Genomic DNA, 25668 nt, shown 5'->3' on the forward strand with positions numbered 1-25668 from the left:
CTTTCATAAATGATCATTAAAAGTCATAGGTAATTACATATATAGGTTCACACATACTTTCAGAAGATAGATGCTAATGTACAAACTAACATCCTGGCAGATCATAAGCCTATGGCATGGCTTGTTTCCTTTGCCACTGATTTGTTGTGTGTGTAAACTGATGGCTTAAATTCACAACATCAGCTGTTCATGTTTGTGTTTTTATCTCCATTATGTTTTTTTTTCATGAGTATTTTGCTGAATGTTTATGTTATAACCCACAACCTAGTTTGATCTTTTGATTCTCTAACAATAAAATGAAACAGAAAAAGATGGAAGAAGTAGAATATAATAATACTAATAACAAAAACAACAACAAGATGAATTTAGATTAAGATAACGCACTCATTTCATATTATAAATAGGTGGATATGAAAGTTAGTGCATACATGCATATCATGGTTATTATCATAAGATATGCATCTTGATCTTGACCTATAGTTTGGAAGAGTATGTATTCAGAAACTAGACCTGTCTCAATTATCATTATCATTGGGTTTATATTGGTATACAGAGAAGGTATGGTATACTTATATGAATGAATTGCTCATCATTTAACTACTTTGTATTTTTAGAACCAGATGGCTGTGTTTGGTAATTATGGAGATCACAATGACATGCCCAGTTTTCCTGTAAATAACGAATCTGGTCTAATAGATCCCATCCAGTATAATGTTCAAGCACAAATGGTAAGTTCATCCTTGCTTTAATATGTTCTATGGATAGGTGTTATTCATGTCCATACATATGTACGTACCTACATTTGTCATTGTACATCACAATAGTATTATGTTTCAGACACATTAATCATTTAACCCCACCTCTAACAATTTGAATTGACGCCAAAACATTTTAAATAACTTGTCATTCATACTTGTGAAAAATATCTTTTAATTTCTTGCATGCATTGCTTTTTTACCCGATTTAACTACATTCAGCAATATTGTTGAGCAAAAACCACACTACAGCACATGAGAAGAGGTGTTTTGTTTATTTGGAACTGACTGCATTAACTATATGTTTATGGTTGTATTAAGTAGTATTCTTGAGAAAAACCATAATACAGTGCATGGGAAGAGGTCTTTTGTTTATTGGAACTGACTGCATTAACCATATGGTTGTATTATTTAGTATCCTTGAGAAAAACCATAATACAGTGCATGACAAGATGTCTTTTTTTAATGGAACTAACTGCATTAACTATAAGTTTATGGCTGTATTAAGTAGTATTCTTGAGAAAAACCATACTACAGCACATAAGAGGTGTTTTGTTTATTTAAACTGACTGCATTGTGTATTGTCTTTGCAGCTGATGGCTGAGGATTCCCCAGAACAGTCCCTTTATTTAGAGGATTCCTCAGAACAGTCCCTTTATTCAGAGGATTCCTCAGAAGAGTCAGACAATTGGTATGATCCAGAGTATCGGATGATGGTAAGTTTGTTTTCGATTTTTTCGTATTTTGGTTATATTATGCTGACTCGTCTATCTAATCCATACATCACGAAGTTTGTTTCCACTTGATAATTGTTCAAGACTGCCTGATACATAACCAAACAAAAATTAAATTCCTCCTTTACCTTTACTCAAAAACAGTTGCTGCCAGGATGATGGCTCTTCATCCTTAAAGTGTCAGTATGCATGTTTGGCATAGTTTCTGATTCATTGTTGTATACAATCTGTCTCATATTTACTACCATCATGTCCTGTTTTAGCAAATTTAAGTGGCAAAAGTGAGTATCATAACTATGCATTAAGCAAAGTTGTGTCATTATCTAACAAATCTAAGCTGTGTTGATTTATTGCTTAATGGTTTATCAGTTACATACTTCTTTAGCTAACAAATATGTATATCTGTCTTTATTACTTAATTTAAGATCAGTTACATAAAAAAGAAAGAGAGGACCTAAAACATAGCCTTGAGGAATATTTAATTTAATAGTACTGTATAGGTTTGTGTGCTGCTATTGGAAATGGGTTTTTCTTCTTATCTTTATGAAGGCATGATCCAAAAAGATTATCAGAAGAAAAAATAAATCCTGCAACACTTTAGGTTTTGGCAGAGATACGAATGGTCAGCTGGGTCAAAGGCTTTCATGTATTGACAAAAAAATAATTCTAGTCAAAGTACCATTAATTTTTCGTATAGTGCAAGTTTTGTTGTTTTGTGTAAGCAATATATTTTAAGGAGTGATAATACCTTTCTTTGTTGTACAACTTTCATGTATCTTTATCACATAGATGTTAGATTGTTCTTTTAGTTGATTAAAACATTTCTAGTCAAAGGTTCAGTAACATTTCAGATAGACACAACTGTTAATTTGGTAAGATATATTTTATAGCTTATGAAATAGAAAGTTAGGTCATTTCAAACAATATTGATAATATAGTGTTTTGGATCTTGATATGTAGCTATTTTGGATACTGATATTACTATTATTGTTATTATTAAAATTAATATCCTTTATTTATTGAGGGTGACATGGATGCCTTATATGTAACTTATATTGTGGCCTTGCAATTAAACAATCTACACATTCAATAGTAACACATGTTCAATGTTAACATGAACTGCATAAAGCAATAGAGGTATAACAAAATTTAATTAAAGTTTTAGAAGTTTAAATTATTTTTTCAGATAAATGATAGACTGTTATCACAGCTACAGATGCAAATGTGTGTGGTCATAGAGAAAGGATTGCCCTTACAATATTTGCAGTGGTATGATTTTGTAGAAGCTGAAACATAAGGTGCTTCTTTGACATCATACTGCACGGTGCCATTTAACTATACTGTTGCAAAATCTCTTGAAATGTGATATCTTAACATTATTGCTTTCACTTGACCATTCCTTACAAACATTAAGCCAGTGAGATAATCTGGCAGTAAGTTTGTTATGACCTTGAATATGAAAAGTTTTTTTTTCTAAACCTAGCATATTACTTAATTCACCTCTATATTTGCTGTAAAGAGTACATGTAAGAAGAATTGTGCATACGTACACAGTCCACACATACAGAAGATCTAATTATGGAAGACCAGCTAAATTTCCCAAAACAGCACACAAATTCTATCCCTGTCGATAATTTTATGTTTCGTTGATAATGTAGAAGTTGTTGAAGCAGAATGAACTATTTTCAGTTAAGATACCAAAGCATCGGGCACATTTAACAATTTAAATGTTTTGTACAATTTAATTCTGAGGAAAATTCTTTCCATGGAGCTGTTGGTTGCATTGAGTGGATAAGCATTGTCAACATTCATTGTAAAGTAAAGTCCTACATCTATTTCATGGCACATTGTAAATTTTCATTTAGTTTGCTCCCACTGATGCATACATCATTACTATATTGTGATTTATTGTCTGTACACACGAGTACTGTACAACGTTTAAAACAGCATGGACATTCATTCATATATAAAACTAAAAAATATAAGACTTTGATTCCTCTGTTACTCATGATAGTAGCTTCAGCTCCCAATGGTAAGTTCATTACAAAATGAGAGAGGCATGCATAAGCCATTCCTGCAAGAACACAAACTAAATGCAGTGAAGACAACTGTAATGTCAGCTTTCCCAAAAAGAACATAGTATATATGCAGTCAAGACATCCATGGTGTAAGCCTCTCCAGCCAATACATGGCCTCTACTCAGTCATGACACCTGTAGTGTAAGCCTCTCCAGCCAATACAAGGACTCTACTCAGTCATGACACCTGTAGTGTAAGCCTCTCTAGCCAATACACTGCCTCTACTCAGTCATGACACCTGTAGTGTAAGCCTCTCTAGCCAATACACTGCCTCTACTCAGTCATGACACCTGTAGTGTAAGCCTCTCCAGCCAATACACGTACTCTACTCAGTCATGACACCTGTAGTGTAAGCCTCTCCAGCCAGTACACGTACTCTACTCAGTCAGGGCACCTGTAGTGTAAGCCTCTCCAGCCAGTACATGGTCTCTACTCAGTCAGGGCACCTGTAGTGTAAGCCTCTCCAGCCAGTACATGGTCTCTGTGCAGTCAGGGCACCTGCAGTGCTAGCCTTTCCAGCCAGTATATTGCCTCTGTACAGTTCAAGACGCATGTAGTTCCTCCTCAGAAGAATAATAGAATATGGGTCCATGTGGTCCAAGGCTAAAATGGCAAATATATTAGAGAAGCTTGGCCCCCAGAGATGCAATATGCAGCAGGCTCACTAGCATGTGGACATGCCCTGACAATCATCAACCAATCCCAGACTATATACACCTCTCCCTCGCTAACTCTGCACATCGTGGTCCAAAAACATAGACTGCACTATAAGTAAGGGTGCCTTACCGAAGGACCTCAGAAAAATCCACTAGACACCGCGGGTGGGGGACCTGGGCTGCTTAATGACTAAATCCTTATTATATAATCGTGTTGAGAATAATTTTTAATAAAGTGCTTTTTTCTCTTGAAGTTGGTTGTTATTCTGTATAAATTGCATTTATTTTCAAAATGTCCAACATCTGAAAGATCGATGACTCCAACTGGTTTTAACAATCAACATGTTACGCCTGCCGCACAATCTTGTACACATCTCCTGATGACAGCAACTGTTTCTGTGACATTTTGCCTGACATCCTTTAGGATGCACCACAGACAAGAAGCTTATCCTCCTTGGTGTCTTCAATGCAAGAGTTGAATCAGACCACAAATCATGATTATGGTGTTCTGGACACCCTGGTGTCAGCACGATTAATGAGAATGGCTAAAGGTTACTTGAATGGTGCCTACATAAGCAGTTTTCCATCACCACCATATTCTCTGGTGGTTGTATGGTGTGGTGTGTGCAAATATTTGCATTGTGTAGTAGGCATCATCCAAAATCCAGTCATTGGCATCAACGTGGCCAAAGTATTGCCAGGAGACACAACCTTGTCTGTTTATTTCACACTCACCCCTGTCATAGTGCAGACTGTGGCACCAGCCACCCACTTACCAGCAGACTCGGAGTGTAGCCCAGAATGGTAAGTAAATTCAAGCATAAAGTCTTATCACACATGAATATTTAGCTTGAAATAAAATTGTAGTTTTCAAGCCATTGACTCATTGAGACTGGTTTGTGACCAATTCAAACAAAATGATGCCAGTGATGAAAGCAAAGAATGCTGCCTACATAGAGAACAAGATGAACCCAAAGTTAGGCTTAGGGCATTCAAATTGACAAAGAGTGCAGTGAAGAAGACAGTGCATAGTTAAATGTATTCTCGTAAATAACTTTCTTGACCTTTATTTTATAACAGAAATTGTGAATTGGAGGTGGGTGGTGGAATTTGGGGTATCTTAATTAAGTTTTTTCCAGGCATTATGAATGTATATTTTAACACTGCTTATAATTGTAAAGTAGAATATATTCATGAAATTGATTTATCAGCATGGCTGGGGGTAGGGATTAGGTGATCGCGATAGGTATCATAAGTGAGTATTGGCTAACCATTGCACATTTATTTGTAAATACTGTTTGTATGTGTCAAGTGTCAATTGATTCATCTTCACTTATTTGATTAGGAGAACTTTTGACTTAGGGGATAGGATTGTATGGGTATGTTTTCATTTTAGCAAAAAAAGTTTATAAGTAGTTACAAAATTACATTTCAGATTAATTCACTTAATTCATACACAATTACTGATAACAACTCCATTAAACTAATGGTTTTTAATTATGTAATGCAAGTCCACCTCTAAATAAATTTTTCCTTCACCTACATGCTTTTACATGTATCTTGACATTGTCTGAGAAAATATTATTGATGTTCTTTCCATGATATCAAATTTATACTGTATGGCCATGGCAATAAATTCAGCCTTGCACATTATGGGTCTTTTGTGAATGGGCTGACAGTATAATTGTCCAGAAAAAGTGCTGAGACTAAATCAGTGAAACTCAGATGGATTATTAAAGAATGAAGACATGGAAGCCTATCATTATAATGAAAAATCTATGGTTAGGAAATGAGTGAGCAACTTTTGATAATTTCTAAGGAAGACAACCCAATTGTCCAAGATTAATGAGTGTGTTAATCATCAGACAACAGTTGCAAATATTTTGACAAAGTGGCTTTTCACTAACTATGAGTTTATCATTGTATATATAAAGTATATAAATAATGCTACTTGCCATTCTTATAAAGGAAATATATAGTCTCTTACTTAATATGGATTGTATTTTCATTCATAGAAACGTCGTCATAAACTTGGTCAGAAATACTTAACAGAAATCCGCTCTTATCTGAGGGACAAACCAACCGTCGTTCACTTGGTTGACAAAGAGTTTGCCATTGACAACACAGTTGTGGACAGTGAATTGAAGAAGTTGAAAATGAAAATTTTTGATGTGGCTTCACAGCAGCCTTACTGGGGAGAGCAGATACCCACTCGGTGGTTTCTCCTGGAACAGCAGCTGATGAAACTTAGGGATGCTGGAATGAAGGTAGACATTTAAATGCTTGATTACCAACATCAATTACATTTACATTAAACCATGAGATTACTGGTCCTTAATGGCTGATTTTGAGGTGTCATATTGTTCAGAACAACATATTATTTTGGACCTGTATAATTTGTATTCTTTCAATCCAAAGTGGCATGCAATTCTCCAAACGTAAAACTTATTCGTGATAATCAGTCCATAGCTTCAACTTTTCCAATGGTGTTCAACTTGTCAATAACCAATAACAGCAACAAACTTCTTGCCAATTTCTTCAGACAAGTGACAACATTACTCTTGGGCTAGGTCAGTTTTATTGTGTCTGAATTGACAAGCATTTCTAGAAGTCAGTGTCATTATGAGAATGATAGTGGATTGAGGACACTGAATTATTCAAGTGAGACATCATTCAGTATTTGTGGACATGACTTAACGACCTTTCAGCAAAAGTTAAATATGCAATGTAGACTAGCTAATGTGAATGTTATCAATAAATAATTTATCATTTTGTTTTGTGTCTGTATTCTCATACTGATCTATTTGGACCAAGCTGATTTATGACAAGAGTTTTAACTAACTGCAGCACCAGGTCAGTAACAGCAATAAATGTACGTATTTGATACATATTTCTTTGTTTGTGGCGTGTAGTATATAGATTACTCTTTTAGGCTCTGATTGCGCTTTTTGGACTCATATATTAGCAATAATTACGCTTACACCTCTAAAAGCAGTTCCAGTTCACATTTAATATAACCTCCCTTTGATCGGGAACCTGGGTAGCCATTCAGTATGTCTACATGGCTGACGTTTTCTAAAACTTTGACACGTTTATTCATTGGCTAAATGAATGAAACTTAAATTGAATGTGAGTATTTTAGAATAATCAATTGTTAGTGCTTGTTAAATGAAAGAGACATATATTTACATAATGATGGAAGGAAATTCTAATTTATTAGATCCTGATTTATAATGTATCAAACATTTCCATTTGGATTTTATATTGATGTCCTGAATTTTCACATTTCAAAATAATGAAATAATTGTCTTGAGATAAGGGAAGCAAATTTTTTTGTTGTCAAAGTTTACAATGAGAATTTAAAGTATTTTATAATGATTCGATGGGTGTGTGCATCATACTAAAGAATGAGAATTTGTATTCATCAATTACAATTTTCATGCAAATGTATGGTGGCAAAATTGCTCATTAATTTGCTTCTGGGGAGATTCACCCCCTTAGAAACTCCGCCCGCATTTTGGTATTGTGGTTTTTCCATCCTTTGCCCATGAACATTTTTATTGGTGTATATACTCAGAATTGCAATTTATCTTCAACTGTATCAATGTGTTTTGATATGTGTGTGTGTATCTGTGACATGTTATAACAGATTCCTGATTCTGAAATTGCAAATTTGTGAACAGAAGACCTCATTCAGTATTTAGTTTGTGTTTCTTTTTAAGTTTTGAATATTTTAGACTGTTTGCTGTCTCTTGAACCAGCACAGAATTTACTTTCGTCATTTGTTTTAATCATGAGATGAGGGTTACCTTGAAACTATACTTACACATTCATTCAAAGGTCTAGTTGCCTCTAGATTAAAATGCTTATGGTTGGACATCCAGTATGGCCACCACAGCCAACATCTTGAAAATATTATCACTGTGGCTGAATGTATGTTTGTATCTTCCTGGATGGTTTCACCAGAATATTTCCTACCATTTCTTGTTGTCTCTATATGAAAAATATGGGTATGTAACCATCCAATATGGCCATTTTGAAAATGTTGGTAAAACTTTTCCAAAATGGTAGCTAGGGTCATATCAGCCTAATAAGCCTAGCTGGTCTTGAATGTAAATCATGTTTATATAACATGCAATATAGCCACCATAACAACCATTTTGAAAATATTTTTAGTACTTCTGCTATATGGAAAGTGATATCAACATGGAGTTTTCAAAAGAAAACTTCATATGGTGTCATGTTATTCCTAAAGTGAAACTGTTGCTGCATGGACACTCATTATGACCACCACATTGGCCATCTAAAAATATATAATTGCAATTCCTTTTGAATCAATAGTCCTATTAGCATAGGGTTTTAACTGAATGTCCTCTTGAGATGTCTTGTTGTTCATAAAGGGAAGTCATATTCATCTTACATCAGTTATGGTTCTTAGAGCAGCCATCTTGAAAATTTTGTTGTGATTCCATTTCTTTTTAAGTGAGTTTTAGGGCATCATAAATGGAAGGTGTTACTGGCATTGGGTTTCCAGAAGATGTCTTCTAATTATGTTTAGTGTATCCTAAATGAAAATGGTACATATCATGCATCCGGTATGGCCATCACAGTTGCTTATTTGAAAATCTTGTTGCCAAAAAAATTACAGTTAAAAAGAATAAATGGTCTTATCTTGAATTCTGTAAATTCTCATACGTGTATATGTCTGTGCCTTCCAGGGATGTCTGGTTCAAGAATTTTATTAACAGAAACATGTTTTAGACTTTCTGTGCGTTCAATACTTCACAGACAAGCACTTTATAGAAATTCCATACAGTTGTTACAATAATTTATAATTACAAAGATATGTTGTGATGTGATATCATTCCATGTCAGATTAACTATCTTGACGTTCATCCTGCTAGACTGAGATTGTATTAACTATTTTGGCTGATTTTGGTAAATTGTGTGAGATTTATCTCCTTATTGTGATACTCATATGCTTTAATGCAAACCTGTTGTTTTGGGAATACTTTGATGAATTGCATATTTCTTAGTCACGCAGCGTGAATGGAGTACACAAATAGTGATGCTGATTGTGTAGAATATGCATATATTCATGTGATATGTGGAGTATGGATATATTCATGCATATTTGTGGTGTATGCACATAGTCACCAAAACTGATACTTCTCTTAATCTACAGTTTGACTAACAAAAACAGTTGCAAAGTCTTTCTAAGTATCTCTTTGAATATACTGTAGTTTGAATGTAGTTTTTACAGGAATCTTTTTGGAGTCAAATATTTCAGTATGTTGAATATGATTACAGGTGGCTCAACCCCACGCTAGAAATACTTAATTCACTTTATTGTCACCACCATACAATCTGTATAACTGACACTGTAATTCAGCATAATTGGCAAAATATATCTTCTTCATAAAGATCACAACCTAATTATTCAGGGACTCCAATCAGTCCATGTGATCAACGTAAATCCATCCAGGTACTTCAGTCAATCCATTTGACTATGTTATATCCCTCCAGAAATTCCAGTCAATCCATTGCACTATTTTATATTCATCCAGGTACTCCAATCAATCACTCTGATCAATCTATATACCAATAAATACTCTAGTCAATTCAGCTGATCAAATTATATCCATCCTATTACACCAATATATCCATCTGATCAATTTACATCCCTTCATGTGCTTTAACCAGTCTGATTAATATATCATGTTGTACAATCAAATTTTATCCATCATGTCAATCAATTCATGTAAATATATATATATAGAGAGAGAGAGAGAGAGAGAGAGAGAGAGATATTCACCTGAAGATCACCCATAAAGATGATGCGAAAGCGCTTGAAGGAATAAATCTTTGATATGTTTCTGATCTTCTGTTACATTAACTATATTTTCTATGTATTATCCAGGACATTGATATATATATGATCACTGTATCACAAGAACTCCACTCATTAAACCTGATCTTGAGCACAGTTAGTTGCACCTTTCGTTCTAATTAAAGCAACATGTTCTTCCATGTAAATGCATTAATTTACCACATTTCACATATTCATTGTCATTAGTTCCAAATTAATAAGAATTTATCTTGTATTTTTAGTTTTTGAAAGAAAGAAATGAGATTCATCAAAATAATTTGCTTTCCACTTGCAAACTTCATATTTTATGATAAAGAAATAAATGACCTACAAAAATTCTAATGGACTTCGGTATCAGTGGTGGTAATTGAACCCACAACTCTGAGTTACCATGACTACCGTTGGTGGGAATCAAAGTGGTTTACACATCATGACCCCACGAGGATAAGGATAGACTCAAGAGTTCAAAACTCAATGCATGAATCAACTCCCTTTTTACTGCCAAGTAAGTGCATAAGTACCTGAAGGCTTTTTTATGAACAGTTATGAAATGGGGCCTAGTTCTCATGGCACAGGGAAATTCAGGGAGCCAGTTCCCTTGGGACAGGGAAATGCAAGTGCCAAGTTTCCATGGGGAAAACACAAGGGTCAATGTTCATGCCATAATTAATAACTGTTTCATGCCAGAAAATTTTGATATCATCTGTATTGCATTTTTAAAATATTATATATTTTGTAGCAATAAATAGTATGTTTTTTTGTGCTTGAACATACACATATTTCATTCAGTTTCAGAAGACATAAAAACCACAGACCTTGGAAAGTAAACCACTCCTACAATATTATGATATACATTAAGTCATACAGTGAAGTACCAGTGTGTATATTAAAATATTTTATCTGGCAATTACACCACACACAAGATAATGATAAACATTAAGTTGTACGGTGAAGTACCAGTGTGTATATTAAAATACAATGTCTGGCAAGTACACCACACACAATATTATGATAAACATCAAGTTGTATGGTGAAGTACCAGTATGTATATTAAAATTCAATGTCCAGGCAGCTACACCACATATGGTATCACGGTACCAATTGTTTTTCCATATACCTCAATGCTAATGTTTTGTGAAATAAATATACTTTCTGTCCTACTTGGGCATGCATGTCACACGCTGTCATATAGAACAATGCTAGATTGTCAATTTGACAATGACATAACCAGGTACTCCATTGCATTTAAGAGAGATAACTCTACTGGAACTAGACAGGGGTAAGAGTTATCTAGTCACAACAAGCACATTTTCAGTCATGTGTACCATATTTTAAAAAAATCATAAAAAATACAAAATATGATCTAGATAGAAATTAACACAAACTCACATGTTGCCAAGAGGCTCAACTTTTTTTTAAGCCAAACAGAAAGTACAAGTCTTACATAATGCACCAATCACAGCTAGTTTTGTTCTTTAATTCTGAATACAATGTTCCATACACCTTAAGCTCCGCCCACCTGGACTTGCGCAATTGGTACCGTTATACCATATACAACATTATGATATATATGAAGTCATCGTGAAGTACCAGTATGTATATTAAAATACAATGTCCAGGCAGCTACACCACATATACAACATTATGATATATATGAAGTCATCGTGAAGTACCAGTATGTATATTAAAATACAATGTCCAGGCAGCTACACCACATATACAACATTATGATATATATATGAAGTCATCGTGAAGTACCAGTATGTATATTAAAATACAATGAGCAGGCAGCTACACCACATATACAACATTATGATATATATATGAAGTCATCGTGAAGTACCAGTATGTATATTAAAATACAATGTCCAGGCAGCTACACCACATATACAACATTATGATATATATGAAGTCATAGTGAAGTATCAGTGCATGTATGAAGATACAAATATCCAGGTCACTACTCATACAACATTGCATTATATTGATTGAGTCATACAGCAAAGTACCAATATGTATATCAATGAATGTAAATTGCCACAGCTACTTGATATTTTTTGTCTATTCATTTTCAATCTGGAAGAAAATGATAATATCTTTGAGAAAACCATATTCAAATATGATGTAACATAATGTATTTTGATACGTTCACTTTTGGCTTCTAGTAATTTTCTGTCAAAATGTTCATATATCAACTCTTTATCAGAACAATTGTCCTGTACCTTCTCGACCTTCACCGTCACAAAAAGCTTCATTTCTAAAACAAGGAAAATCCAATGATAGGATTGCTATTTTAAATTTTGAAATACGTTGATGAAATTGGTAATTAATAAACTACAGTCCATTTTCATTCACAAAATGATATGCATAACCTTTTTATGAGCAGGCTTTAAACTTCAGATGCTATTAATATTTGTAACAAATGACAGAACATCATGTATATCATTCACAATGCCTTGATTTATCATGATCAATATTTACATAATTTTGATTATCTTTCACAAATGAATTGCACATATAATGTGCGTTTGCTGATAAGGGGAACGAAAGTAACGATAATTAAGCAAAATCTTCTATTAGGCCATTTATCACTTTGCTTCTGTCAGCTGTATCTAGAACAAAATAAATTTCTTCTTATTGGTATTTTAAGTTACATGTTGCTGTATATGCCTACCTGATGTTTGACACTATAGCCTGTAGGTGTACACAAGCTCTTCTTGATAAAATAATTATGTCTGACACTGTAGATTGTACGAAACAGTTGTTGTTAGATGTCAGATGTCTGACACTCTTGCCTGTAGTGTACACATGCTGTTATTCATTTATTTCTGATATCTGGCATTGTAGCCAGTAGCATACACGTGATGTTATTGATGGAGGTATGGCATTGTACCTGTAGCATACACATTTTTTTGTTGATGGATGTTTGATGTCTGACACCGTAACACTTAGCATACACGTGCTGTTATTGATGGATGTATGGCATTGTATCATGTAGCATACACATGCTTTTGTTGATGGATGTCTGATGTCTGACACTGTACCTTGTAACATACATATGCATTTTCTGATGAATGTCTGATGCTATATCAAGTAACACACACAGGCAGATGTTGATGTCGGACAGTGTAGTCTGTAGGTTCAATGCAGCATACATGACATATAACTGAGGCAATCAATCTAAACTATAAGCTTGTTTTTATATTGGCAAAGTCATATGTGTTGGATCTGGCATATGCATCCATTTGTTGATGAATGTTGGTAAACTCATCTGTGTTGCTTGTGACATATATGTCCCGTTGTTGATGGATACAAAATGGACAACTGAGCTGATTATGCCTGGTTGTAAGTTTCTTGAATACTGTCAGCATCATCAGTGTACCCTGTGGTATACATATGCAGTGGCTGATGGTTACAGGAAGTACATCACCTCACTTATGTGATCAGGCAATGTAATAAGTTCACTTGGATACTGGCAGGGTCATTAATGTAACCTCCTACATATATACTGATTGCTGATGAGTGCAGAACTCGTTACCGATGTGATCAAGCTAAACTGTAAGCTAAGTCAGAAATAGGCAAAGTTCAGTGAAGATACCTACATATATCTGAGTATTGGTAAGGTCAAATTAAAATACCCATATCTAACTGAATATTGGCAAGATCAAATTAGAATGCATATGTCAATGTAAATATTAACAAGGTCAATTATCATCATGTATCTTGTTAAGTGGTGGTTGCATAAAGTAATAACAGTGTCACAAAATGACATTTGTAAAGCAGTTGAATATTTTATTTATAAATTATGCATACTAAACAAGTACGTTGTCAACTTGCAATTACAGGTGGTTTCTCGCAGTACTGTGGAAGAGTTAAACAACGAAGATGCTTTCCAAATAAAAGAACGTGAAGAATTGGATCTCTTTCTTAAATATCTGCATGAAACAGGAACAATCATCTACTTCAAGTAAGATTACAAGTCAGGTATCGGTATAATATGGTATTAATGCTGCAAATACTTGTTTGCAGTAGATTTTCTTATTAGTAGTTTACGCCATTATTTCCAAACAGGATGTGAAATCACTGATACAGGTATTTCCATCAAACTTTATTAAAATTGTGGAGCACATTTATGAAACCTAAATCTTGCCAAAGTTGTAAACCAGAAATAAATCGTTTTACATGTATTTATTCTAGTTGCCTTCATCAGTGCACCATTAATGCTACAGCATTGGACTCAGAATGCTGGAGGACACACGGTACTAATTATACGGAAGAACTGTGAGCCAGTCTAGAAATGGGTGAAGAAATAATAGAGTATTTACGGGTTTGGTGGTCCATAATTGGTTAATAATGAAAATTAAAATTTTAGTAAAAATATCTTTTCATAGCTTATTCTATATGTAATTTTGAAAAAATATAGACAAATTTATACTGATGCAATTTTATCATTCTTACAGGCTTGACTCAGGAGTACTCAATAATGAAAGTAGCACCTGATTCATTTGGTGCAGAATCAATAACGTGTTTCATGCACATGTACGTAAACAAAATGCCATGGGTCATATGGTGTTCTCCACACATAAGCTTGCACCAAGGTTAGATGTGTATGGAGAATTATAGGTCTCATCATCAGCACCCAGAAATTTTAAGTTATTGAATTTTGAATATGATAGTGTTTCCATATGTTTACTATTGGAGTTGAATTAGTATCATGTGTCCTGGATGCATGGGTTCAAAACCTACCCACGGTTAGCTTAATTGATCTGCCTCAGTTTACCCATGGGAGAGGCATTTAGTTTTAATTTCTTCAACATGATATAGCCAATAAAATCTGCCATTAAAATGACGAAAAACTTTGGCATATGAGTAGATAGTAATCTTTGTTATCCATACTAAGAGGAAATGGATAGTAATCGGTGACATAAGCTAGGTCTTCCAAAATATTTAGACTTAAATATATCAGAAGAAACAATAAGCAAGTCTTACTTGTATAAGTTTGCAATGAAAACTCGGCTAAAAAATGAGATGATTTGTTTTAGGATGCAAATTAAAGCATCAGAAACTACAGGTGTCCTAGATACAGTAAAATCAAAGTTACCAAGCTCCAGCTCTCCAACAGTAACTGAAATATTCAGGGTCCACAAGCATATGCTGTAGCATTGGCAAGCACAGGTTAGTGAGGTTTAGAGTGTGGTGAACAGTTGGGGTGACGATGGGTGGGATGTTTACAACATGATGTATACATGAGCATTCAGATCTCCTTGTCCTTCACAAACATTAATTTGATTGCCATTAATATGTATGGTTATTACGCTAAAATAATTTAATTAATGTCAATACCTATGATCAATAATTGAGACTTTGAATACAGATCAATCTGCCATGCAGTACTCACAACTTTATGTATAAATATAATCAGAGTTGATCCCCTGTAAGCAAACACATTCAGATGAAAACTTTATAATTATCTTAGACTGTCAAAGCTCAACCCATCAATACCGGTTAAGTCCTCAAGTTAAGAAGTTTAAATGTCACTTAAACAACCTGAAATTTCATACAAAAGCAGCAGCATTATGACATCATTCTAGTGAGGGTCACTCAAATTGCATCCCATCCAAATGAGGTATGTACACATTATATCATATCCTAATGAGGGTTGTATACTGTAAATCTCATCTTAATGAGGGTTGCAAACATTATAGTCCTTCCTAATGAGGATTATACACTTTATTTCCCATCAACATAATAGTTGTACACTTTATATTCCATTATAATGAGGGCTGCACACTTCATATCCTAATCTAAAGGGTTGCACATTTTATATCTCATTCTAATGAGGGTTGTGCACTTTTTAACCCAATCTAATGTGGGTTGCACATTTTTTGTCCCATCCTAATGAGGGTTACACAATTTATATCCCATTCTAATGAGGGCTGCACACTTTATATCCCGATCTAATGTGGGTTGTACATTTTATGTCCCATCCTATTGTAGTCAAACATTGCACATATATCATCAAATATAGTAATTGTTGCTATAAACAGCAACAAAAAGTTACATCATTTTTCTGAGACTGCTCATCAGAACCAACCTTGAAGGAAAACACCTTAGGACTGAAAAAAGCAACCCCCCCCTCCAAACACCTCCAAACAAAATGACATCTTCTCCCATAATAATGAATGCAGTGCTCCAACAGTTGAGTGAAAATATGGTCAATGATGCAAAGAAACAAACAACAGTGCCTTTCAACAACTATAATATATAGACAATCATGTAACAATTTCTTGCTGAATGGCATTGAATTTAATTTGACCATACTTGATAAAAAACATAAATTAATTACCAATTTTTCTTTTAAAAGCAGAGAAGTATTCTTTTATGAGATCTGTTATGAATTGCAGAATTTATGCTGAATTATCTCTTTACAGAAAAAAGAAAGTGATAGTGTTCTCAAATATGAGTCATAAATTGCAATAAAATATATATACATAGCAAATAAAACTTCTTAGGGAATTAAACAATCTCATGTAATCAAGCAGAAAAATAATGCATCACATGACAAATGTATGAAAATGTAACAACAAATTAAGTTAAACTTGACCATCCTTGTTCATTCTGTACCAATCTTTAATTCTTATTAGAATAAATAGAAACTATATATATATTCAAATAAGTAACAAATTAACAGTGTTTAAAAGATTTTTATAGAGTTATGGTCTGACTGTATATTGATCCATTCATACCTAAGATGGTTATTGATCTCACATGATATAGGAACATCTGCTACCCTATTAAGGTTGATGAAATGTAACTGTTATACATCAGATAAGAATCATTACTTAATTCCACATCTTATGAATACTATTTTTCAGCATTGAAGTATTGAGAGACAATGTTGTCTTGGACCCAAAGTGGTTGATTGATGCCCTGAAACTTCTCATCAATGCTCATCCTAACCTACCAGAAAGCCATGCTGAAAATGGCTCTCAGTCAAACAGCCCTGCTGACAGTAATGCTGAAATTGGCCCTCAGTCAAACAGCCCTGCTAATGCTGAAAATGACCCTCAGTCAAACAGCCCTGCTGACATTGCCATCACACAAAAATGGCTTGACTTCAAGGACAAAGGAATTCTTATCCCAGAGCTTGTTGGTTTGTCCGTTTGTTACAATGTGTGGCATGTTTTAAAAGTATGTGTCTCATTGATATCTCCTCACCAATGAAACTGAGAGGCATATAACATTATTTTTCAATTATTTGTTTTATCTTCAGTGTTACAAATTATATTTCAACATAGATTCATTTAACATAGTATGTGCAAGTCAGCCATACCAAAAAATGTACAAAATGAATGGTGTGATAGATAGTTTTGGTTCTTAATGTCTCTCTGGTCGCATGTCCAAATACTTGAAATAAAATATATTTAAAGACCACATCACAAATAGGTAATTTTCAACAGATGACTAGGGTAAAGAGCTTGCCAAGTAAGAAATATATCACTGCATATTTAATGATCAAATGGTTACTAAAGTATACCAAGTCTGACAACAAATTTTTAAAGAGTGAGTTGGTGATGTAAACGTTTTCCTTCATGATAGGAAGTGCAGGCAATAGACTTTGAGGTATTTCAAATCCTGTGCATATTATTGATAAAACTAAATATCTTAAAGGTGCATGAGGCTATATCATATGTATTGATTTCCTCGTGGTTGAGGTCTGATACAAATATTAGTAAATACATATTCTGTTTTACTAGCATATATATTACATACCAGTGCATGTGTTAAGAAATTTAAACATATTTGACATGTATGCAATATCAGTCTCATTACTTACTGAATAAAATTAAGGGATACAGTATTTGGAGTTCACTTTACCATCTCTGGAGATTAGATTAATTATTTCGCAAATGATATTGTATTAACATGCTGACTGACTGCATCACCTTGCCTAACAACACTTGGAGATCATTTCTGCAAAGAAGAAGTGGAATTCATCTCTGAACCCAAGGTTGCATTTAACAACATTAATAAAGATGCAATTGTCTGTATAACAGTTATTGGGCAAAGACAATAATGATAATATCGGACATTATTCAATGGTGTAATTAGTATAGTTTTACATGACTATAATGCCACACCACAAGAAGGTACAATTCTTGCAAATGTAAATATTTCCCAAATAAATGTTACCTATGATTATATGAGTTGATTATATGAGTCATGTCAGTAATAATGAATAATTGATTGGAAGTACATATGTGTGTGTTGCACCTGATCAGGTTTGGCTTGTCAAACATTAATACTATTCAATCACATTATTGTTATAAAAATTATAATGTATGCTCAGTATTACCAGTGTGAGAAAATATATGATGCTGACTGACAAATCCAAGATGAAATCTCAAAGAGAACCAAGCTGCTCAGGAAATACAAATGCATGTGTGTGGTTCCAGACGCTATTTGCAGAATTGCTGCAGCCACTGTTGTTCTGATTGTAGTATAAATCATCACTGTGTCATCTAGTAAGAATAAAACGGTTGGAATTGTTGTTGGAACCACATCAATAACAACCAGTGTGACTGACGGAGGTGGTAAAACCATCTCATTATGGATGCTTTCATGAAAACCTGTCTATTTAGGTCTTCTCACAACAGTACAAAGAAGTTTCATTACAATTAGTAAAATGTGATATTTATCAGTAATAAAATAATTAACATGGTGGAGATCAAGACTGTTGACAAAAATGGAAAACACCAGCAGCTCTGAGCGCAGATACGGAAGTGGGCATAGTAAATTTACAGTCAGTATTAATCAGGTAAATGTTTGCCAATGTATGTGATTGTGACTTGTCACATTCCAGTCTGAAAGGTGCGTGTTCAGGTTATAATAGCGGCTTAGTTGACTACTGATGTGGGTCAGAGTTTTGACTCTCCTCTTGCATGAACGTCTATTAGTAGCTTTTACTCCTAGACATGTGTGCATGATATGTCATCAGGATGTTTGAAGTCTGTGACCCATAACAATGGGAACAATATGTCATAAATGCATTGAACAGAATATATTATCCTGATATCTCATAATTTATATGTTGTTAGAATGATAAATATAAAACAAGTTTCATTTGTTTTTTACAGATGCTATCTGGACAAAGGAGATGCATCCACAACTTCATGCCAACAAAGATCACATATTGAGGATAATGGAACAGTTCAATATAATTGCCAAGCCAAGGGCATTTAGTGAGATTGGGGAGAAGGTCAGTTGATATGAATATTCGAGTTTTCTTTTGTGTTATTTGAAATTGTCCACGTTGTCAGATCCAAAAATGTTAAATATGAAAAGACATATTTGAATAAGGCCAATCTAGTTGTATTAATAAATATCATAAACAATTCATAACAATCAAAAATAACTGATAAATGATAACTATGTAAATGCATTTTAAATGAGTTACTTGAAAATATATTTTTACAACATATATCGAATCTGGCTATTTTTAAATACTGAACCTGTGCTACCCATTTTTTAATTACAATTTATTAATGGATGCATTTATAAAATTTGATATTTTTTATATTTTGCTACATTGTAGAAGGAAGATTATTCCTACTGCATCTGTATGTAACTATTGTGGTCTATTGAACTTGAAAGGTGCATGAAGCTATATGAATGGATATAACTCATTCTGATTAAAGGAGTAAATACATGCAGTTACATCCCTTGATAATGTTTGATGGCTGCAAAGTAGCACTTCATCAATACCTAATCATTACAGTAGCATATGCACATCATAGGTTATAGGTTAAATATAATCTCATAATATTTTTTAATATTTATGCTTATGATCAATAAAGGAACATGATTATCAATACATTGAAAGTTAGTTTCATCGTTTGGACCCTCTATACTGTAGCATTATTAAAACCCTCCAGACAATCTTTATTTTCATTATTTTAATTGGTTAAATTAATTAAGTTTGGCAGGAAATTTTTATACACTGTGTTTTGAAACATAAATCCTCATGGATATTCCAGTATTGATTTTGTTTTGTATTTTATATTTTAGCCATTAGTAGAAAGCATGAAAGCAACTTTTAAAATCAGTAAATTCATAAAAATAATGGCGTGGATAAGGACTGAATTACAGCCAGCAAAAATGATGCTACCCGTGTGCGCAAAATAAATAACAGGGAACCGCACTGAGCCCTAATTGATCAAAAATGCCTAACATTAAATTCAGATTATGGATAATGTGGCAAACATTTTTCTCAATCTCCACACCATGGAATTTTACCAAATTTGACAACAATAAAACATAGCATGGAGTCGTATAATTTATTAGAATAATGCTGATCTGCTGCCAGTTTCAAAGTTAATACAAGACATGTACACGAGTTTAAATGACTTCTCAAAATCTGTAGAAAAAAATTTGTTCACACTAAATAGAAACCCATCTAGCTTGAAGGACATTCAGATTTTTTACAAATGATCCTGTTCCCAGTAAATTATAATTGCCATTACAAAACGAAATGGAAACCACTTCTCGACAATCACTTACATAATTTAACTAAAAGTATATAGGGAGATAGGGCTTTCAGAGTTTTATCAAAAATGCAGATTGACTATTTAATGGCTGCCTTAAATTCTTCTTAAAAACACAGGACAAATTTCAGAATTAAAGAACTCTGACATAAAACGATATTTTTTTACAAATTTCACAAAAAGATGCCAATTAGACACCAAATATGACTGTCACTTAACAAGACTTAAAACTACTTCACAGATATTAACCAATTTGTACAGAAAGAATGCTGGCTGGGATTTGACCTCTTTAATTCACCTGGTCATAAAGCTTCATGGTTGGCCCAGAATCCATTGTGTGATAAGGTTAAATGAGCTTTATGGTATGGCCCAACATAGATTTTGTCATAAGGCCACATGAACTTATGACATGGTCCAACATACATTGTGTCATAAGGCCTCATGAGCTTTATGGTATGGCCCATGATCCATTGTGTCATAAGGTCTCATGAACTTTATGGCATGGCCTAACATCCATTTTTCATAACGCTTCATGAGCTTGATGCCCCAAAACATTCACTGGAATCTAAAATAAACCATAGCGACCTTTATCATTATTTATTAGGATATTTTTTGGGGTGGCCTTTGGACCATAGTAAGATAATTTTCTTGCAAAACAGCTGCAACAATGGGGCATTGACTGATCAACCATTTAACATGGATGCCATTCTAAAGATAACAAAATATGAAATAAATTTCTTTACAATAGCTTCTGAGCAGAATTTAAACAAATTTGACAAAGCATTGCTTTAAATTAGCCTTTCTTTGTTAACAAGTATGCCAAATGTAATGCTATTTCTTTAAATATAAATTCCTTTCATTTGATTTTTTTCATAAAAATAAAATAGAATTTGAACAAATGTTGCAGAAAATATTCTTACCTGGCAGAAAATATACAGATTGTGCCAATCTGCCATCAAAATATGATGTTGGAAGAAGCTTAAACAGAAAGTGTCCTGCAGACCCAGAGTTTTTGGCTTATTGGTCTTGCATTTGGCTCTGAGGCAGATGTCAGCCATGTGAGGAATCTCAGGCCCACTTGCGACTCTGCTTTACATACTGCAAGCCAAATATCAGCTATGCTAATACCAACATCTTGAACAACCTCCTTCTCAAAAATATTAGAAAAGAATCCAGAAAAATTGGACAAATTATTCTGGCAGATAGAAATCTCAAACATGCATGTTAATAATCCAACTAATATTTTTTAAAAAATCTTTAAGAAATGACATCATTTGAAAAAAATGGATAGCATTATGGCATAAAGAGCTTTCAAAATATAGTCAATATTCAGATTAAAACATTTCAACTGTACATGTATCTCTTTAAAATTGCTCCACAATATTTCCAAATCTCATAGAAAATATGCCACCATAAAAAGTTTCTCATAAAATGTTTGTCTTGTAACCAATCAGTTTCCATGTACGTTGGGCATGTTATATTATGCTTTTATCATGCACGTCAGTGACTTAATATTTAGCCGTATTTTAGAGAAAACATCTGGCCAAAAATAGCCTGTCAGTAAATCTCCACAGGTGTCATGAAGAAAAATGTATTAAGAATGTTCTCTTATTATAGTTCATATATCCAAGTAATACATTATATTTGTTTCTTACATTTGGTTTGCATTGTTTCTTTGCCAATTGATACTGGCTTGTGAACACTCTGTAAGCTTCATTTCTGATGATTTGATATTTAAGTCTCAATGATTAAGACCTTTTAATAATGTGATCTTATCTCAGATTGGCTGAGTTAGTGAACACACTAGATATGATATTGTAAAGAATGATATCATGTTTAGCATGTTCATTATGTCATAGTCGTCATATGTAGATGTGACCCGTGTGTAGATATGGATGTTTTCTCATGTCTCCATTTTGCGATGCACACACACACACACACACACATTGCTTCATTCTGGCTTTGAGCTTCATTTCTGACAGATTTGATATGTAAGCCTAAATGGTTAAAAAATCTTGATGAACTCAGCTATAGCCCTTTTCGGTAACCTCATTATCTGCCCTTTCTTTCCGAACTCTTTAGTTTATGGAGGTTGAGCTAGATGCATTTCCGGTAGGTATTACTGCTGGTCGATAATAATAGATCTCAACATAGAATGAAGTGAATGAAATTATTTTTCTCTCCATGGGTAAACTTTCCAATAAATGCCCTACATAAATACACAATAAAGTAATTAATGGATATTTTTATGTGTATAACCTGTGTAGATACTTTTAATTGAAATTAAACATGTAGAAGAAGATAAATTAGAAGTAAAAAAAATTAGTGAAACTCGATTCCTTTCCGAATCACAAGAATAACAAAACAAAAAAATAAATAATGAATTAAAATTAAGCTGAATGTTAAAAGTAGCATTTTATTTAGTTAAGTCGATTTCTTATTTTATTACATTTGTGTTCCATTTTTCAATGCATATTATAGTCATACTGATCTATAATCCACTGATCATGTTTCACAATAAGTAGACTGTTTATCAAGTTCTTTTATAAATGGTGGATTGTGTACTGTTTTTTTTGTGGGCACTTGTCCGTCCTATAGCTTTGTTAAAGTTTTAGCCTTTGAAGCCCCACCCAGCCATCCAAAACGTTTAGAGGTTTGTATGCGTTTCTGTATCTTCCATAGTGTGGGTGTTAGTTATTCTGTAAAAGAAATCCCCCCAAAAACAGAAAGAATTTGGAAGGAAAAGTATCTTGTTAATATTGTTCCAAGGCTGTTTTTGCTATTTGCATTTTATTAGTTTGACAGTGGGTTGTATCCACAATGTCTCTGGTCCATTTGTTTACCTTCCCAGTATATTTTTTTATGACAGATACTTCCCTCCTCGGACACAAGGTCTTGTGTTTGGTTTCTATATCATGGACCCTATATTTTAGTGATCTTATCCAAGAACAATATAATGTCCTGTGTGTCTTATATTTGTATGCTATAGTGTTTTAATGATGCTATATTGTGTTTGTGTTAGGACTGGCCATTTTATATATTTTCATTTGAGTATAGTTGTTTTTATTTGCTTTTCTATTTACATTAAAAAAGAAAAAATAGTGTAGGGTATAACAGTTATATAAAATTATGTGTTGTAATTGTTTTCTGGTCTTGGTCTCGTAATTCTTTTCTAAATAGTGAACATGTTGACAGTGTTCCTGATATTACAGTGGAACTTAAATTAACTGACAAAGGCTTATACTACCTATACATGATTTGTATATCACTTATTTTTTAAATGTTCATGAGGCTGGGAATAATTTGCTTTTACTTGAACTCTTATTTGTATAGACTGACATTTCACTTTGTTATGGAAAGAATAAGTAACTTTGCTATGGAACTTCTAAGCTGCATAGAAGTCAGTTATTAGTCAGAATATGTTATGTCAACAAGGGATAGGCTATCGTGATATGAGAAAGGGTATAGAGGCTTAAGTTGTTTTGATTTGATAGGTGCGTTTGCATAGAGAATGTGACTGGTATCAAAAAAGATGACACAAAACACACATGTAAACATAAATAAAACACCAGAACTATAAATAGCGTTTTAATTTATTAATTTATTTATTAAGGTGAACATTAAAGCTTTAATATGCAAGTGTTGTTTTTACAATCAGGAATAAAATGGATCTTTGTTTGTCCTTTGTTTGTCTTTGTTAGCCCACTTCTGACACTGAATGTACAAAGGGATATAATGGGCAAGAGTTATTGCCCATTGTCTATACATAATACACAGAATGATGAAATTCCAATTTGGGAGGGCTGAATTTCGAAGGTAATATTTATATTCCCAACGTTAGTATGATGAGGGGACAATTCAAAGGAAACACAATGCATCTGACTTTACCCAGTCCAGGCCTGACATTGAATGTACCGTTCTGATCCTTACTTATTATTTTCTGAATAGGATATTTGCACACAGTTTTTGCATGCAGGCAAAGTAATTATTGTTTATTGTCACTGTATTTGGATTCGTGATGGAGATGTGTATTAAAAAGCTTGAAAATCAAATGCAAGTAACTGGTGGCAGGATTACTTCTGGAGGTGTCGTGCATATTTCCAAAAAATTATATAAACATACTATAGAAAAGCTTAAAGGTGGTGATTTGACAACGTTATAGTTTGGTCATATGATAACTCTAACACTTAGTTATTATTTTTCTTGTATCTATGTTTCTGTACTAGCATAGAAAATTAAGACTTTGACGGGGAAAGTTGTCCACTAAATCCCCCTTTTTATGCACCTTTCATACCAGTAACATTTGATAAAGAAAACAGCTTATTATAAATAACACAATGATAGCAGACATCAACTGTTTACTAATATTTTATATAATTGCATTTAAATGTAAGATGCACATATTGATGACTGCATTTTCATATAAACTATACATGTTAGTAACTGCATTACATGCAAATTATACATGTCACTAATTGCATTACATGATATCTGTAAGCATATCACTAATTACATTACATGTAAATCACACATATTGCTAATAACATTACATGTAACCCATACAGATATCCTATTTGCATTACATGTAACCCATACACATAATGGTACTTGCATTACATTAACTATATACATCATTACTTGCATTACAGCTGAACAAGTTAAACAATGTTACTTGGTGAACATGTATAATTTATTAGGAGAAGTATTACTAAACAATAAAAGGCAATGCAAATGACAAGAATGCAAACTTGATAAGTTTACCACTTTGGTATTATTTTCTATTTCTCACACCTATAACTTTAGCACTACCATAGTAGATTAACGCTTTGGTTGAGAGCTGTGCTATAAGTTTCCCTTTTTTTTCCTTCACACTAGTAACATTTGAGCACTGTGTTTAAATCCCGAAATTCTGTATGCATCCATCCCAATTACAAAAATTACAATAATTTTGGAAAAATGCATAAATAATTATTATAATTTGTTATAAAAATGTGAAATATTGAACAGCATAAACTGGTTAATGTTATTTTCC

At 33.4% G+C, this 25668-nt stretch overlaps 1 protein-coding gene and 1 long non-coding RNA gene across 3 annotated transcripts in view; both read left to right on the forward strand.

The window, feature by feature from the left end:
- Positions 1-25668, forward strand: part of LOC149784629 (uncharacterized) — a 441350-nt gene that overhangs the window by 197451 nt on the left and 218231 nt on the right. The window lies entirely within an intron of this gene.
- Positions 1-25668, forward strand: part of LOC149784632 (uncharacterized) — a 300236-nt gene that overhangs the window by 75239 nt on the left and 199329 nt on the right. For both annotated transcript variants that reach the window (XM_089932690.1, XM_089932691.1), the window contains exons 10-15: positions 615-728; positions 1349-1471; positions 6239-6490; positions 13938-14059; positions 16968-17245; positions 19230-19351. In XM_089932690.1, the coding sequence (XP_089788816.1) occupies positions 615-728; positions 1349-1471; positions 6239-6490; positions 13938-14059; positions 16968-17245; positions 19230-19351 (1011 nt within the window). The remainder of the gene's footprint in view (positions 1-614; positions 729-1348; positions 1472-6238; positions 6491-13937; positions 14060-16967; positions 17246-19229; positions 19352-25668) is intronic.

This window comes from Sinohyriopsis cumingii, chromosome 14 (assembly GCF_028554795.1).
Source record: "Sinohyriopsis cumingii isolate HCF-2022 chromosome 14, ASM2855479v2, whole genome shotgun sequence".
Classification (NCBI taxonomy): domain Eukaryota; kingdom Metazoa; phylum Mollusca; class Bivalvia; order Unionida; family Unionidae; genus Sinohyriopsis; species Sinohyriopsis cumingii.